The sequence below is a fragment of the Grus americana genome, chromosome 5 (genome assembly GCF_028858705.1).
Source record: "Grus americana isolate bGruAme1 chromosome 5, bGruAme1.mat, whole genome shotgun sequence".
In the NCBI taxonomy this organism is placed as follows: Eukaryota; Metazoa; Chordata; class Aves; order Gruiformes; family Gruidae; genus Grus; species Grus americana.
In genome coordinates, this window is record NC_072856.1 from 27,718,228 (window position 1) to 27,733,898 (window position 15,671).

General features: G+C 43.8%; 1 protein-coding gene across 8 annotated transcripts in view; it reads left to right on the forward strand.

Annotated features, from left to right (window-relative positions):
* The window catches only part of AMBRA1 (autophagy and beclin 1 regulator 1), a 141,182-nt gene that overhangs the window by 102,364 nt on the left and 23,147 nt on the right, over window positions 1-15,671 (forward strand). For 7 of the 8 annotated variants that reach the window (XM_054826909.1, XM_054826908.1, XM_054826911.1 and 4 more), the window contains one exon: window positions 9,987-10,126. In XM_054826909.1, the coding sequence (XP_054682884.1) occupies window positions 9,987-10,126 (140 nt within the window). Of the gene's footprint in view, window positions 1-9,986; window positions 10,127-15,306; window positions 15,453-15,671 lie in introns of all 8 variants that reach the window. The other variant, XR_008577303.1, reaches the window with a different exon arrangement.

The following is a 15,671-nucleotide window of genomic DNA, read 5'->3' on the forward strand; positions in this document are numbered from 1 at the left end:
AGAAAGAGCTGTATTCAACATCACTGGAAAATGCAATGCCATCTTGGTGTGGCAGATAGCATGAAGATTTGCATAGATGTGCACATTTGAGTATAGATGCAGGAATGGTATGTTGTAAGGGTTAGTTAAATTGCTATCTTGACTGACTCACCCATGTGTCCATGAAGGCTGCTGAGACAGAATTTACAAGAAACTGTAAAAACTTAAAACTCATTAGAATCCCTTCATAAAATATTGTGTTAATATCTCATGTGATAGTTAAACATGGGAGCAGTGTCAGTTTTAGCAAACTGGTGTGAAGAAAAAGCAAGTGACATCCATTCAGGATGTTTTTACTTCATGGGATGTGAAGTCAGAGCCAAGACCTTTTGTTTAAAATGGGGTCCAGTATTAGGAGTGCTGAGCTCTTGCAGGTCAGGTAAGGCCTTGAGCCCATCTGCCCCACAGTAGCTGCTGTTAGCTTTGGTGCAGTTGGGAACATAGTTTTAACTGGATATAAAAAATTATGGTAAAGGTGGTTCAGCGTCCGAGATCATTTATGTGCAGTCATCTTGCCCAAGTCAGGAAGGGGCAAGGGAGCAAGGTGAATTATTACCAGATTTGCACTAAACTGGCCATGGGCTGAGAACAGGTTTGCAATTCCACGGAGATTATTTTTTTTCAGTACTTCTTCCTACCATCTTTCTTGAATTAAATTTAAGCCAACTCTTTCCTCCAGTATTTATTCCTTCCAGACGTGTAGGCAGCTGCATGACAGTCTCTTTTCATCTAGATGAGGATGCATGTAGCTGTCATCAACATATTGTTGACACTTGATCTTGTATGCCGCTCTATTGAGGCTCAGCAGACGGAGAGCGGGGTGGAATGGCAGCTGTGTGTGAATCCTTTGCTCTTGTCATTAGATCTTTAACATATTGTAGATTTTGCTGTTATACCCTCAGCATGACATTTAATAGGGAATTCACAGGTACTGCTTTTGGTTTGCAGTCTGAGTTAAGGGCAAAAATGGAGAAGGTTGTCATTCCTTTTGCTATAAAAGTGACCATATTTTTATTAGATTGTTTCAGCATTGTGAGCTGTCGGTGTTTTTTGCAAGAGATGGCAATAGCTGGGGGCACAGTCCTGTTTGCACAGTTCAGTTCACTTGTACATCTGCACTGAATATATACGTATCTATCTTCTGTCACGCTAACACCCCCTTTGGCATTCCTGTTTCTCTCCTTTCGTCTGTTCCAGTCACATGCATGCACAATTGAAAGGACAATTGTTTTGTTTAGCAATTTCTTGCTTACTCAGCCCTAGGTTTCAGATCCAGGCTTGGTCCAGTCCCCTAAAGGGCTTTTTGGAGGTATTGCCCTGGTTTAGCAGCCTTTGGGAGGTGGGTAGTAAATTAATGAGCCACTTCAGTGCAAGTGTGTTGTTTTCCTGAGTGAGAGCTTTGTTACCTGAGATGATCCATTTCTTCATAAGACCTAGTTCTTGTTAATGTTTTTAAGTTTCCCACTAGTTATTTTTAAGCTCTTTCTCATGTAGTAGTTGCATGGCAGGCTTGTCAGATAAAGTACCAGCTGATAATGCCAAAAGCTAGCCTAAAGAAAGAAAGGGTTAGGTGTGCTGTAATGAGACTTCTCCTGATTTGAAGGATCAGCAATAAAGTGTATGATCATGGATGGTCAGGAAGAACCAACAATGTTTTACCTTTGCAGAAAGTTTCTCAGTCCATCCAACAGAAACTTCTGGTGCTGACCTGTTTTAGGAATTGGATCAAGTATGCTCGGTTAAGGTTTCAGTTGTTGCTGAAAATTAAGGGTTAGTTCTCGTTTAATTCACTGTGGCTCAGAAAGCAAAGCTAGGATTTTCCACACTGACAACAGGTGCAGAAAAAGGCAGAAAGAGGTTTGTCGTATTGCTAAAGACTGAAGAAGAATTTCATATATGATCCTACTGCATCTGGGGAAGATAAATGGAGTTGAAAGAAATTTTATTTGTGCTGAGCCTTGGATGATAAGATCCATTTGAGGATAAGACTGACAAATCCAAAAAGATAAGTGCATTATTTTTTGCTTCTTCCATTTTAACGGAGAAGATCTAATGGAAAGACGTGTATGTTGTTGGCAGGAATCAGCTGTGGGGGAAGGGTCGAGAGCAGCATAGACCAACCTGCCTAGTAAGGGAAGACTGGGAGCAAAAAAGCAAATTTTCTATCTGCATATAGATGCAGAAAGGAGACCCCTTCCAAACAAAGGGGAGACTTGCCTTGTTGCAAAATACTGATATACATTCTTATGCATAAGTGTATTGAGCCATTGGTGCATTGTCCCAAGGAGTGTTTGTTTTGCTTTGCGTTCAAGGCTTTAGACAAACTAGACTTGAATTCTGCTGTAGAGGGCTCTGGGGTTTGTGGCAGTGCAAGCCTGAATTTCAGCAGCTTTTGTGAAATTCATTAATAGAAGGCAGAGTAAGGAATGTAATCTAAGCAACAAAAGGATAGTGTTATTTATTAAGGAGATCAGGTTAGGATGTCTGTTTCTTATTATGCTTCTGGACCTTAAAAAGCCACAGACTTGTTTAAACTAATTGGCAGCATTATAGAAGTCAGTGATGCAGGTGGCTTCCTGGCAGCTAAGCAAAGGACATGTAGTGCTTTCAGTAGAGTGGTAGATGCTTTACAGCAACTTATCTGATACCCTGGTGTTGGAGATGAACTATTTAACACATTGACATCAAAAAAGACCCCCAAAACAGGTACGATCTTCCAGTGGCAACACCCTATTGGGATGAGTAAGGCAAAAAAAGATAATTAATTGATTTACATGCTGTTCAGTCTCAGTAAGGTGCTTGCAATCAAAAAAAAAAAGTGAAACTTCAAGTTCTTGTTCAAGGTCAGGTTGTGGAGCAGATGATGAAGGGCAGATGGGGAAGAGCCAAATGTGTGCAGCCCTAGTTGTACTGCTGTTGGTTTTGCTCTGTTTATGCCTTCATTCTGTTGCTTCACTTCATCTGTGACTCTGGCAAAGACAAGTGCAGTTTGTAGTTTTCTGCGCTTCAAACAGTACGTAGGCTTTGCTTGGAGGTGTGCTCTCAGTGAACTTAATACGGTGTTGTGGATTGGCCGTGCTTGGTGGATTGGCTGCCTCTGTATTACATACTTCATGTAGCTTAGTTTGCTAAAGTGTGTTACAAAATGAGGTACCTGTGCTGGCCAGAGGCTCTGGTATAGCTGCAGTTACATTGGCAAAGCTGCGCAGCCTCTACAATTACTTGGGTGGTATAACCTTTATCCGTATGAAGAACACTTTGTTTACCAGCATAAACTTTACATCTGTGCAGGCATGAGTACAGCTATACCCATCCAGCAGAGATCAACGCTCCTTTCTGAAGCTCTTTTCTCTGCAACCCAGGTCAGAGCAGCTGTGAGACTGTGGATTTTACCAGTCTTCCCAGTAAGAGGTTTCTATTGGGTTTAGTACATTAGATGTTTCTCTACCTGTGTGTTTTCATGGTCAGTCAGCTTCTGGTGACAGCATCAATTTAGCTGAAAATTAGTAATTACATTTTAGGCTGGTGCCTGATAAACCCATCTGATCTGCTCCAGTCTTTCCTCTCCCTTTACCTGTCAGGATGGAGCTTCACGGATGACAAGATTTCCCCATGTAAACAAGAGAACATCTGCACCCCCTCCCCACGCAATCTTTATCAAAGCTGATCTAACAGCCCAGCTTACTGCTTGGGCTAAGTAAAGGTAATGGCTTGAAATTTATTGGCGTCTTGAAAGGCGATGCATCTAGACGAGAGCAGAAATGTCTCTATTGAATTTAAAAAGATAAAAAGCAAGAGTTCCTGCTGAGTTTCCATACCCGCTTGTGCCAACTTTCTCTTCTCCTCCAGCTTCAAAACATGTTTTTTCTTTCTTGAGTGCCAGAGAAGAGAAGAAAGGTCCCACTCTGCCAAACAAGTAGTGTTCAGCACTCCCCTGCTTTCCCTTGCTCTCCTTAGGGGTGGGAAGGCCTTGAGCAAAGAGACGGCTGTGTAGATGACACGGTGCCTCCGCTTTGGCCAGGCACAGTGCTGCTCGGACCAGCCGAGCGGTGCAGAACTGATGCCAGCTGGCAGCAGGAGCAGAGGCTTGGGGCAGCTCCTGCTCTGATGACTGACAGGATCCTGGTGATTGCCCTGTCCAGCTTTTTAATGTTGGCACACCCCAGAAATGGAGGGGAAAAGTGGAATTTGAAGACCATTATTAAATAGCAGTAACTTCCCTGGGACGGAGCAGGAGGGAAGAGGGAAGCACTAGGTCAGTAACTCGGCCTTTGCAGAGGAGAGGCTTTTAGCAAAAAGTTTTCTTAACCCTCCAGGGCAGGTACAAATTAACTGTCAAGCTCTGGGCTTATGTGTTGTGCCCTGGGCCCCCTTCTTCCCACGTAAGTACAGCAGCTTGACGGTGAGGAAGACATCATCGGGAAAAATTCCTTGAGGCTGTTGATTGTCATGCAGCCTTTCCTGGCTCCCTGCCATAAGTAAATATTTAGTTTAATACCTAAGGGTGCTGTACTATGACGGGTCTAGGGTACTGATGTGCCAGCACTGACAGGTTGGAGAGGGAGCAGCAGCAGTGGACTTGAGGTGGCCTTTGCACTCCACATGCAGCATGTTTGCTGAACACTTTGAGGGCCTATTATTTTATTTTCCTCATGCCTTACAGACCTGCTTTTTCTGAGCCATGTGTTGGGTTTGTGTGGCAAGGTTTTGGTAGTGGGGGGGTTACAGGGGTGGCTTCTGTGAGAAGCTGCTAGAAGCTCCCTCTGTGTCTGATAGAGCCAATGCCAGCCGGCTCTAAGACAGGCCTGCCGCTGGCCAAGGCCAAGCCAATCAGCGCCTCTGTGATAACATATTTAAGAAGAAGAAAAACACTTAGAGAGAGAGAGCTTTTGCAGCCGGAGAGAGGAGTGAGAAGATGTAAGAAACTCTGCAGACACCAAGGTCAGTGCAGAAGGAGGGGGAGGAGGTGCTCCAGGCGCCGGAGCAGAGATCCCCCTGCAGCCTGTGGTGAAGGCCATGGTGAAGCAGGCTGTCCCCCTGCAGCCCATGGAGGAAGGATGAGGGGGTGTAGAGATTCCACCTGCAGCCCGTGGAGGACCCCACGCTGGAGCAGGTGGAGGCACCTGAAGGAGGCTGTGGCCCGTGGGAAGCCCACGCTGGAGCAAGTTCCAGGCTGGACCGGTGGACCCGTGAAGAGGGGAGCCCACGCCAGGGCAGGTTTGCTGGCAGGACTTGTGACCCCGTGGGGGACCCCATGCTGGAGCAGTTTGCTCCTGAAGGTCTGCACCCCGTGAGAGGGACTCCATGCTGGAGCAGGGGAACAATGAGAGGAGTCCTCCCCCTGAGGATGAAGAAGTGGCAGAAACACCGTGAGATGAACTGACCGTAACCCCCACTCCTGTCCCCCTGTGCCGCTGAGGGGGAGGAGGTTGAAGCCGGGAATGAAGTTGAGCCCGGGAAGATGGGAGGGGTGGGGGGAGGTGTTTTAAGAGTTGATTTCATTTCTCATTCCTCTACTCTGTTTTGCCTAGTAATAAATTAGATGAATTCCCTCTCTAAGTTCAGTCTGTTTTGCTCGTGACAACAATTAGTGAGTGATCTCTCCCTGTCCTTATCTCGACCCACAAGCGTTTCGTTATGCCTTTTCTCCCCTGTCTAGTGAACGAGGGGAGTGAGAGAGCGGCTCTGGTGGGCACCTGGCCCCCAGCCAGGCTCAACCCACCACAGCCATCTTCCCCCCTGCTGAATTCAACATTGAAGAAGTTTCTGTGAAGCAATGAAATGAGCTTTAGGTAGTTCAGTAGATGATATAAGGGCCCACTCCTGCTCAGGGGGGACAGAAGAGGCACACCAGAGAGATAAGTAGTTGCTTCTAGTGCGGTCTTTGAAAATAGTGAAGTGCAGACATAAATTACTGAACCAAATCTTCCTGCACTTCATGGTTAGAGGGATGTAGAATGGAAGTGACCAGCTGGTTCTTTAGTGAGTATTGCTTTCCCTTTGTATGAGTCACCTTTTGTGTGGAAGCTTAGCTACCTAGGCAGTTCTGGTATTTCTAGAGGAAGACTTTTTATCTTGCTGACATCCCCTGAAGAGGAGAGATGGAGTCCCTGAAATGACAGAAGACTTCTGAAATCTCCTGTGAAGTGTGGGGAGATCACCAGAGACAGGGTTTTCTACAAACATAAGCACAGGTCAAGCAGTTGTTCTGTGTAATCCAGGCTGGGTCACGTGGCCCTAAAGGGAAGGGGTAGGACCTTTCTTGCCTGCTGAAATTACATTTATACGTTTATGTTGTTGCCAAGAAGAAAACAGCTTGCTATACTTACATTGCCTGTTTGGGCTTAAGCTTCCGTGGGGATGTTCTGAAGCTCCCACTCCTCAGGCTTCAGTGTTTATAGTTAGAGAAACATACCATTCAAAACTCTGTTTCAGAACAGCATCTGGAAACAAATGCAACTGCCAACTTCATAAAATGCTGAATCGCCAAATCTAATGGTGTGGCTGTGTATTACTGAATTAGTAGTGTAATGACACTAAGAGCAAGTTTGACATTGGTTATGGTGAAGAACTTGGAAGCTTGCTGTGACTGCTGGCAGTGATTATGGTCTGATGAAGTGTGATGCAATACCATATCTGTCCTAAATTACAATGCCACCCTATTAAACTCTCTGGAGGCTGTGGTAAGAGTGTGCTGGGCACCTTAAAGATTAGTGGACTTTTACAACAGTGGTTCTAAACTGGTTCCTGAACCCTTGGCCATTAACATGGCTGTTACACATGGCCTGCAACTAGTCTGTGGACCAGCTCTTATGAGACGGGACTGGTGACTTATCAACTTTATGCATTTGTATTGCTAGTTTTAAGAGTGTTTGAGGGTTGGCAGTAATCTCTTGACCTAGAAGCTGGAGAATTGTGTTAGTGTAGGATTTCTGTAATAACTTGAATATTATTCCTAGAAGTTCAGAACTGCAAAGCATAGAGAATCCCACTGACAAAGAGGTGTGGTCACTCTGCAGTATGTTTTCAGGCTGGCTACTTCTGTTGAAATATCTCAGTAACTTTTTATAAGATTTAGCAATGGAAACAAAAAGACAAAAAAAATTTCTGAAATTAGCTGTGATCTATGGAGAATAATGCTTCCTGGCAGGCTTCTGACCTTCTTTGAAGAGAGGGACCTGCCGATGTTGAAGGAACTTTAATTTTTTTTTTCTACTCTGTGGATAGAGTAGAGGGGGGTCTTGCTAATGGATGCAATTGCAACAGCCAGTCTGTATGACTGCATCAGATTGATTAGCTGGGTCCTGGTTACTGCTGCGAGTGGTGATTATGCCAGTACAGCTGCTTTCTCTTTTTATGTACTAATTACCACACGCACGGATGTCATCACCCTTAACACTGCATGGAGTTGTCCCATTAGTGTGGGAGTGGGAAGCAGCAGGGGATGGGAGCTCTTCGGCGTGACAAGCTGTTTAGAAGTGAATGGAGTGGAGTGATGAAGCAACTATTCTTATGCAGAATTTTTAAACCATCTTGTCTTTGCGATTCTGCCCTCAGCCAACATTTTTGCAGGTTGTCAGAACCAGACCCATGTCCTTGGCAGCACCTTCCATGGGGTGCTATTTACTGCAAAGCACCTGGACGCTGAGCTGTAGCTAGCAAGCCTCCCTCCTTGACACGGCTGGTTGCGGAGCCTGTGGGACCGCGGCTGTGCAAACTGACCTGCCAGCGGAGGAGAGCTTATGGCTAGCCCAGGAAGGCTTCTCTAGCTGTGAAGAGAAGCTGTTTGTTTCTGACTTGCCAGAGAAAGATATGTTGGAAAACCCTTGTAGTTCTTGAGAGATTTGGAATGCTTATTTTATGAATTTATTCTCCCAGCTCTGGCAGACCCCTTCTCCCTCCTCCTCAAAATCCAGTCTCCCCATCTCAGAGTGCACCATAATCTCCATGGTAACAGGTGTTACCATCATACATCTGATTTTAATCCCCCCCTTCCCGCTTCTTTTTCTCTTCTCCCCCCTCCCCAGGCAAGGTGGGGAGGGAACAGGGCAGACACAGCAGAGATGGGTAAGAGCTAGATAAATCCCTAAGGGCCTATTCCTTCCATCCAAACACCGAGTTTCTCTGAAAACACTAACTGCTGACTGATAGCCAGGGCGAAGAGTGACCAGCTGCTGCCATGCAGAGAAATCCTTAAGGACATTTTCTCCTCTAATGTGGCCTCCTCAAAGGAGAGGTTAAATGTGTTACTGATGACGGGAAATAATGTAGCTGTATTGTTTTGCTCTGGCTTTCTTTGTTTGTGTTATGATTGTCAAGATGAAGGTTCTGGGTACTAGCTATCGGAGGGCATACAGTTAAGTGGTCTCTGCCTCAGGCTTCTCAAGTTAAATTTTCAAACAGATGAGATGTGGGGTGAGCAATAGAGCTACAGAGAAAAACAGCCCCAGTTTGTTAGCTAGCTGATGAGTCCCACCCTAATGAATTCAATAATTATTACTTCAGGCCACCTCAGCAGTGCAGTAGTGATTGATCTGCATTCCCATCTACCTTTAACCTGTTGTTCCAGCACATCCTCATTCCATTTCCTGCTTTCTGGTCCAGCACCATCCGCTTTTCTGGGGAGTCTGGAAGAAAGGTTTCGTGATGGATGGTTGCCCACTGAAAAATCTAATGAAAAATCTATCTTTCACCTGGGACTTACCCCATTGAAAATCTAGATTTGAAGTCCCATGTTACCTGCAGTGATTACAGGTTTAAATCCTAGGTACATTTCTGCAGAAATTCTGTTAAAGATTTAGACTTGTAAATGCAGTCTTCAGTCCTGCCCTTCTGAAGTCGTGATGGAACATGCTCTGATGGCCCAGTTCACTGAAGCAGCTTGACCCTGTCTATTCCTGGTAGCCAAACCAACTCATTACCCCTCTTTCCACTTCCCATGCTTTTATGATCTACATGTGTCATATTTTCTGGCTAAATGGAGTGTTGTCAGTATAGCCAGTTCTGGTTGCTGGATGGCAGGGTACAGGAAAGCATTGTGCTGTACAAAAGACATTAGCTTCTTGGAGTAGAAGGAGATCATCTGCATAGGTATAATCTGTTCTGCTTCGTTGTTCTTGCTTTTCGAGCTCATACACTTCAGAAACCAAGCTGGTGCAGACCAGAAAGCCGAGCTTGCTATTGGTCCTCTGTGTGCATATGGTTTTCATTCACCTGCGTTAATGCAGCATTTGGAAAGCACTGGCTTGCAGTCTTAGCGGCTCTTCAACTTCTTACCTTACTGCAGGTAAAATGGATGGTGTTGAAAGGGGACCTGAACTGAGGGATTTGTTACTTGCGTACTTGTGTTATTCTCATAATCTCTGGATTTTGATTTTTCTTTGTGCACTGTTTGTGTGGGGGTTGGTCAAACTCTGGAAACGTTTTCAGGAGGCTGTTTAAATGTTTAAAAAAGGAAAGAACTGTATATTTTTTGCATAAAGTTTGGTTTGCTTAATAGAAACAATAAACTTTTGATACTGAAAGCCCATGAACTTGCCAGTTTCCTCTTCCACCCTAGTGAGTTAGGATGAGAGGTGAAGACCAGAAGAGTCCCAGTTGTCCTGCTTCCTAATGGCTATACCACTTGTCCCCATCACTTTGTTTAATTAGTTTGAATAGGACTGTGCAGCCCACTGAATGACATGCAGATTCTCCTGGGGGCAGAATTTCTTCTGCTGCACAGCTGCGTGCCAGTCAGTCTATTAAACACTTAGGGGCACATGTATGTGCGTTTCTAGCAGCTGCTTACTCTCGCTACTGGATTAGTGGTTTTTTGCAACATCCTGTAAAGTGACATGTCTCCTTGGCCAGCTGTGCTGCCGCAGGGAGATTGAACATTTGTTTGAGTCTCCTTGGCTCTCCTGCCTTGTATTGTCCTGTCAAGTAATGTCCTGTTATTGTTTCAGAGAGTTTTCAACGTTCTGTACCCAATGCCTGCTGACCAGAGAAGACATGTCAGCATAAACTCTGCTCGCTGGCTGCCTGAGCCAGGCCTGGGATTGGCATACGGCACCAACAAAGGGGACCTGGTGATTTGCCGACCAGAGTAAGTGATTGATTGCTTTACATAGATTTACAACTGCTTTGGCCGTTCTGTTCTCAGGGCAGTGAGGATAAGGTGGCTTTTCACTGCCTGGGGGACCCATAAACCCAACTCCTAATTCTCCTTTCGGACTGCCACAGTGTTTACGTGAGTCTCTTACAATTAATGTTTGTTTTGCTGATTGTAAACTTCTGAGGCTGTTTGATGTGCATCTCATTAGCTCATTTTATTTCCCATGTCTTTCTAGGATTTCTGGATTTCTGAATCCTTCGTTTCATGTATATCTAGTGCAGTGTCTTTCAGTCTCTCTAGATTTATGAACTTGTAAAAGTTTCCAGTGAGAACAGCAAATTTGAGCTGTTTTCCTCAGCTTTCATAGACCCCTTAGAGTCCACCAACCAGCCTGAAAGCTGCTGACCTAGACTTATCAAATACTTGTTACAGTATTCAAGCATGAGATTTTATGGACTGCAAAGATTTTTTTTTTTTTTTTTTTTTTTGGTCATGATTATGAGCAAGCCAGTGAATTGTTTTGGTCCTCACTTGAAAGCCCGGTGGTGTGATGTGTAGACTTTAACTCACTTTTATTTATACAGTGCCATGAAGGGTGTAACTGACCCTTTGTAAATTGCAATTAAACACAAGCTAATTTAGATGTGGTGTGACACAGATGATGACTGAGCATCTGAGCAGTGAAACATGTCTTGCTTTCAGTGTTCTTGGGGAGTCTGTTCACCATACTTTGTTGAGACCCTTTTCTCCATTGTGTGGTGCAAATGCTTCTTTTGGAGCAGTGTTTCTTTTAAGCTGCAGGAACGCTTCAGGGATTTCTCTGTTTCAGTTATTTCCTGGTACTAAACTACCTTGGTATTCTTCACATGTTGAAGTTCCTTGTAACTTAAAAGCTGGCAGCTAGAAACTTGCAGTGCTGCTGGTGATCTTACCACATGTGTGTGGACTCCATCTGTTGTGCATGAGATCAGGCATGTGGTGCTTGAGGAGAGTCATATGGTCAGTGTAGAACCACTATCTTAAATGAGAATAAATATATACAATTGTAATAGTGACTAATTCAGTACAGCCTTCTGGTGAAATCTGTGGTTGGAATTCAGATTGGACCAATTTCAGTAGTATAGAATGCCAGTGCTCTTCAAACAGCCCTCTTGTTCTCTTGTACGTAATCTTTCATCAAGGCCTTATTTATACATGAAGTTCTACAAGATATTATTATGGAATAAGCTATAATCACTCTCTTCCAAGATAAGTGGCTTTCTTCAAGAATAGTTGCTGTACTTTCTAAGCAGAAGAATTATTCAGGAATAATGGCGCTGCTCTTCTCGAACTATAGAGAGTTATTCCAAGTTCTTTTCAGTATAGCGAAGTGATAAGATCTAGTCTACTGATTATGGCTCATGAGAAGAACTTGAACAAGAACCCAGGGAAAGGAAATTGCCCTGAGGGTGAATGCTTTGTTTGCATGCTGCAGAGTCCAGCTTGGTCTGGCTGTCCTGGCTTGCCAAACCCCACACAAGGTATCCATTCTGGTACTTGCAGTAGCCCCCAGCTAAGCGGTGTCATGGTTTAACCCCAGCTGGCAACTGAACACCACACAGCTGCTCACTCACATCATGAGCATGATGCCATATGGTCTGGAATGTCCCTTTGGTCAGTTGGGGTCAGCTGTCCTGGCTGTGTCCCCTCCCAACTCCTTATGCACCCCCAGCTTCCTCACTGATGGGGCGTTGTGTCCCAGCAGAAAAGGCCTTGACTCTGTGTAAGCACTGCTCAACAATAAGGAAAACTTCTCTATATTATCAACACTGTTTCCAGCACAAATCCAAAACATAGCCCCATACTAGCTATTATGAAGAAAATGAACTCTATCCCCGCCAAAACCAGCACAGTGACATGTCTCTTCTTGCCACCTCACTAATTGAAGGCACAACAGGAGCACTTTCATGGTATGTTATGGAAGCACTGTTAGTTCTTCTGCAGCATCTCTGTGAAACCTTCGTAGCTCCACATGTTGCTAGGGCACTCTTATATGTCCTTACTTCTATCCCAGCAACAATCATGCACAATTCCAACAAAAATAAGCTTTTTGTATGTGAACATGAAGCAAGGTAGCTGTAGAGGTGGGAGATTTATTGATGGTTTGACAGAAATGCTTCAGTAGGTTTCCTGCTGGTGTATGGGAGTCACTGATGCTTCTGGTGATTGTTGCAGACGTCATATGGACTGGTGGGTTTTTTTTGGAGCAGACACCTGATATGTTCTGTTCTCAACTGCACCATTTTATAGACCAACAACAGCCAGAGTGACTTAAAAACCTCTGCATGAAGGTGTAGAATTCACTGACCTGAATAATTTGCATTGAGACTCTAACATCAGAACAGACATAAGAGTGAGGCTCTGTCAGAGCAGAAGTGGCTTGTGGCTGTGATGTCTGCCCCAGATCCACTTGGAAGATGCTCAGAGAAAGGAAAAATCCTGACATGTATATGCCATCTCAGTAGTCCTTGGCTTAACAGACTTGGTTTGAGGTTGGTATATCTGTTGACTTTACCTTGAGAAGTTAGGGAGAAAGATGAAAAAAATTTGGGTAGTTTCCATACACAGTACTACAGAGGAAGAGAAATATTAAATAAAGGATTCAGCAATTGATAGAGTACTATATGGGGGATAGTCTAGCAAACAGCGGGGTTCAAGAAAACACTGTACTGCTGAAAACACCCCCACTGTTCTAATTTGGCAAAGAAAACTGGTCAGTAGCAAACAACTGGGATAGTTCTAATTCCCTGGGTCTTTATTCCCATATACAATGGAGGCATTTGAAACCAAGTACTACAGGGATCACGTAAACAGGTTGGAATAGCAGCTGTGCCTCAAATACAGGATTTGAAAAGCATATGCTTAGAGAAAATGAGTAAACTGGAAATACAAGCTGACCAAAAAAAAGGGCATAACTTGAAGCTCCATGGGCTCATAATGAGAGGCTATGCAAGTAGTCCTTCCAGAGTTCTAAAGAAACAGTAATTAACATCAAATGTTTTGCACTATGTTGCTAAGTTGGGGTAGCACTGATGACAATTTTTGTTGCAGATGGAAATGGAGAAGGTCAGGTTATGTTGGCAATCCATAATGTGAACTCGGTATGCAAATTTATGGGGTATGTTGTGAAGGAAAGGAAAATTAAAACCATGGGAAGTGGGATCGAATGCATTGTGATTTGACTAAGGTGGAGTATAGCAGGTTGGATCACTGTCCTTGAGAATTTTATGTATTTATTTTTAATTAAAGGGTCAGCTAAGGACTTGATCCAGGTCTAATACCTCTGTGTTTTAGTAAGGCAGTTCCCATGTTGGAACTACAATAAATCTAGTTAATTTGTAAAAATTTAGGATTAGAACAAGATCTGGTAAAAAGCAGGTGAAGAAGGCCTGGCTAAAGGAAAGAATACAACATGGTTGAGAGCTGGACTCTGTCACAAGAGAGGTCATTGATGGACTTCCTTCAGAACCTGTTCTGGGTCTGGTTATTAATACTATTTACACTAATGCCTCGTAAGGGCAGGCTGAATAAATTTGCAGAGGATGTGACATTAGCCTTGTCATTGCAGAGAAAGATCAGAGTATTGCACAAGTACTGGATTGTCTTGAAAGTGACTGGAGCTATAGAAATGAGAACTTAACAGTACAAAGTGCACTTAGTGACTAATAACACTGAGCTCAGTAGCTAAAATGACAGAGGAGGAGAAAGACCCGAGGTTTTAGTTGATCGTAGGTGATTAAGCCATCGATACATGAGGCTATAAAACCAACAAATTTAGTTCTGGGATAAGACACAAGATGCTTAACAGCAGAGATAGCAAATTGTTAGTATCGCTATAGAAGAAACTAGATACATAAGCTGGAACAGTTTAAAATTCTCATCCATTTTCAGAACTGCCTTTGAACTGGTACAGTAGTTGAGAAGAGCTGCTAGCACAGTCAGTGGAGCATTTTTATCAAAGAAAACCTGCAGCTTGGGGTCTTTAGCAGGGCTGGTAAAGAAGTGGCTATATAGCCTTCCATAAATCTCCAGGAAAGGACAACTATTTAAATTTATATACTTTTTATTAGACAACAAAGAGACATAAATTGGCTGTGACTGGATTGTGGCTGCGAACTAGAGAAAGGTGGCTAACTAGCTGATTTCTGCAATAGCCTGTATGTCGGTTGGGTGGATGCAAAAGCCTTAGCTGTTGGGAGATGCAGCTTGGCTGGCTTGCAGAGACCAGTATGTGACTTGAATATTTGTGGCTGGGGGTGGGCCTGGATTGCTGAGCCGTGAGGCAGTTTTCAGTATTTCAAACCCAAGACCCATGTCAAAACAGGTGTTGGCAAGTTGGCTCTCAGAGCTGTTGTGCTGTAGGGAGGTGAGGTGGTGACAGCAGTGTTCATCCACACTTGGAAATGCACCTAATGGGCCTGAAAGAAGCCTGTAAGAGACTGGAATTCATGAGCCAGTACAGCACCTGTGAGGACAGAATAAGTGTTTTTATTAGCCAAAGTTACAACCCCTAGCGGGGTTGCATTCTGGTGAGTAAAGAAAGGACATTGGGTACCTGTTTTCTTAGATTTCAGAGTGATACCCAGCTCACTAAACTGTGCTGTTGAAAAGCATCAATTTGTTTGCTCTGCTTTCTATGTGATTAAATTGGAATAAACTTTTAATGTAATATCAGGAAAGTTCCTCCTTTCCCAAACACTCAAAGGCCAACTAACTTATGTTGTTTACTAATATGTTAGTTTGAATGTGCAGTATTAGATACAGACTTGTATTGAAAACCCAGAGATCCCAATTGTCAGTGAATAAATACTATTCGAAGTAAGGATGATGAATAGCAAAGGTGGTGGAGCGTGTCTGTCTGTCCTTCGTATGTTCTTTTCTTTTTCTTGTTTAGCTGCTGGTTTCACTTGCAAATAAACAAACTTTCCATCTCTAGAGCAGGTCTCAATGACTTATTTAAAACTTTTTCTACTTTTCCTGCTGAATTACTGTCCTTTGAAGGACTGGTCTGTGTGAAAGCAGTAGGAAAGGAACCCACCTTTCAGAAACAGCTTCCTCCGCAAGTGACTAACAGGACAAGCAATTTACTTTTCATGAGTCTGATCTTTCGTTTTTGTTTGAAAAATCATCAGCCACCATGTAAGAGAAGGATTCACTGGGAGAAGTTTCATGGAAGTGACCCTTTGGGAGAGAGCACAAAGTTCAGGAAGCTGATATGAAGAAATGCATCTGCAAGTCCTGAAGATGCATAGAGTAACGAACATAGATCATAGACAGTGTAAGTGTCTTTGGGGGATGCTTCGTGCATGTCTTGTTGCTTTTCAACCAATTGCAGTGCTGATAGGCTGGAACGAGGGTTCTCAGGTCTGTAATTCACAGGTGAGTCCTGCTGATAAGACAGTTTTGGCCCTCAGATGTGGATTGGAAACAGGTTGCGGTCTGTATGAAGTTGTCACAGCCTGTTCCTTCTTTGAGGGTCCTGTAGTCCAGTTTTGTC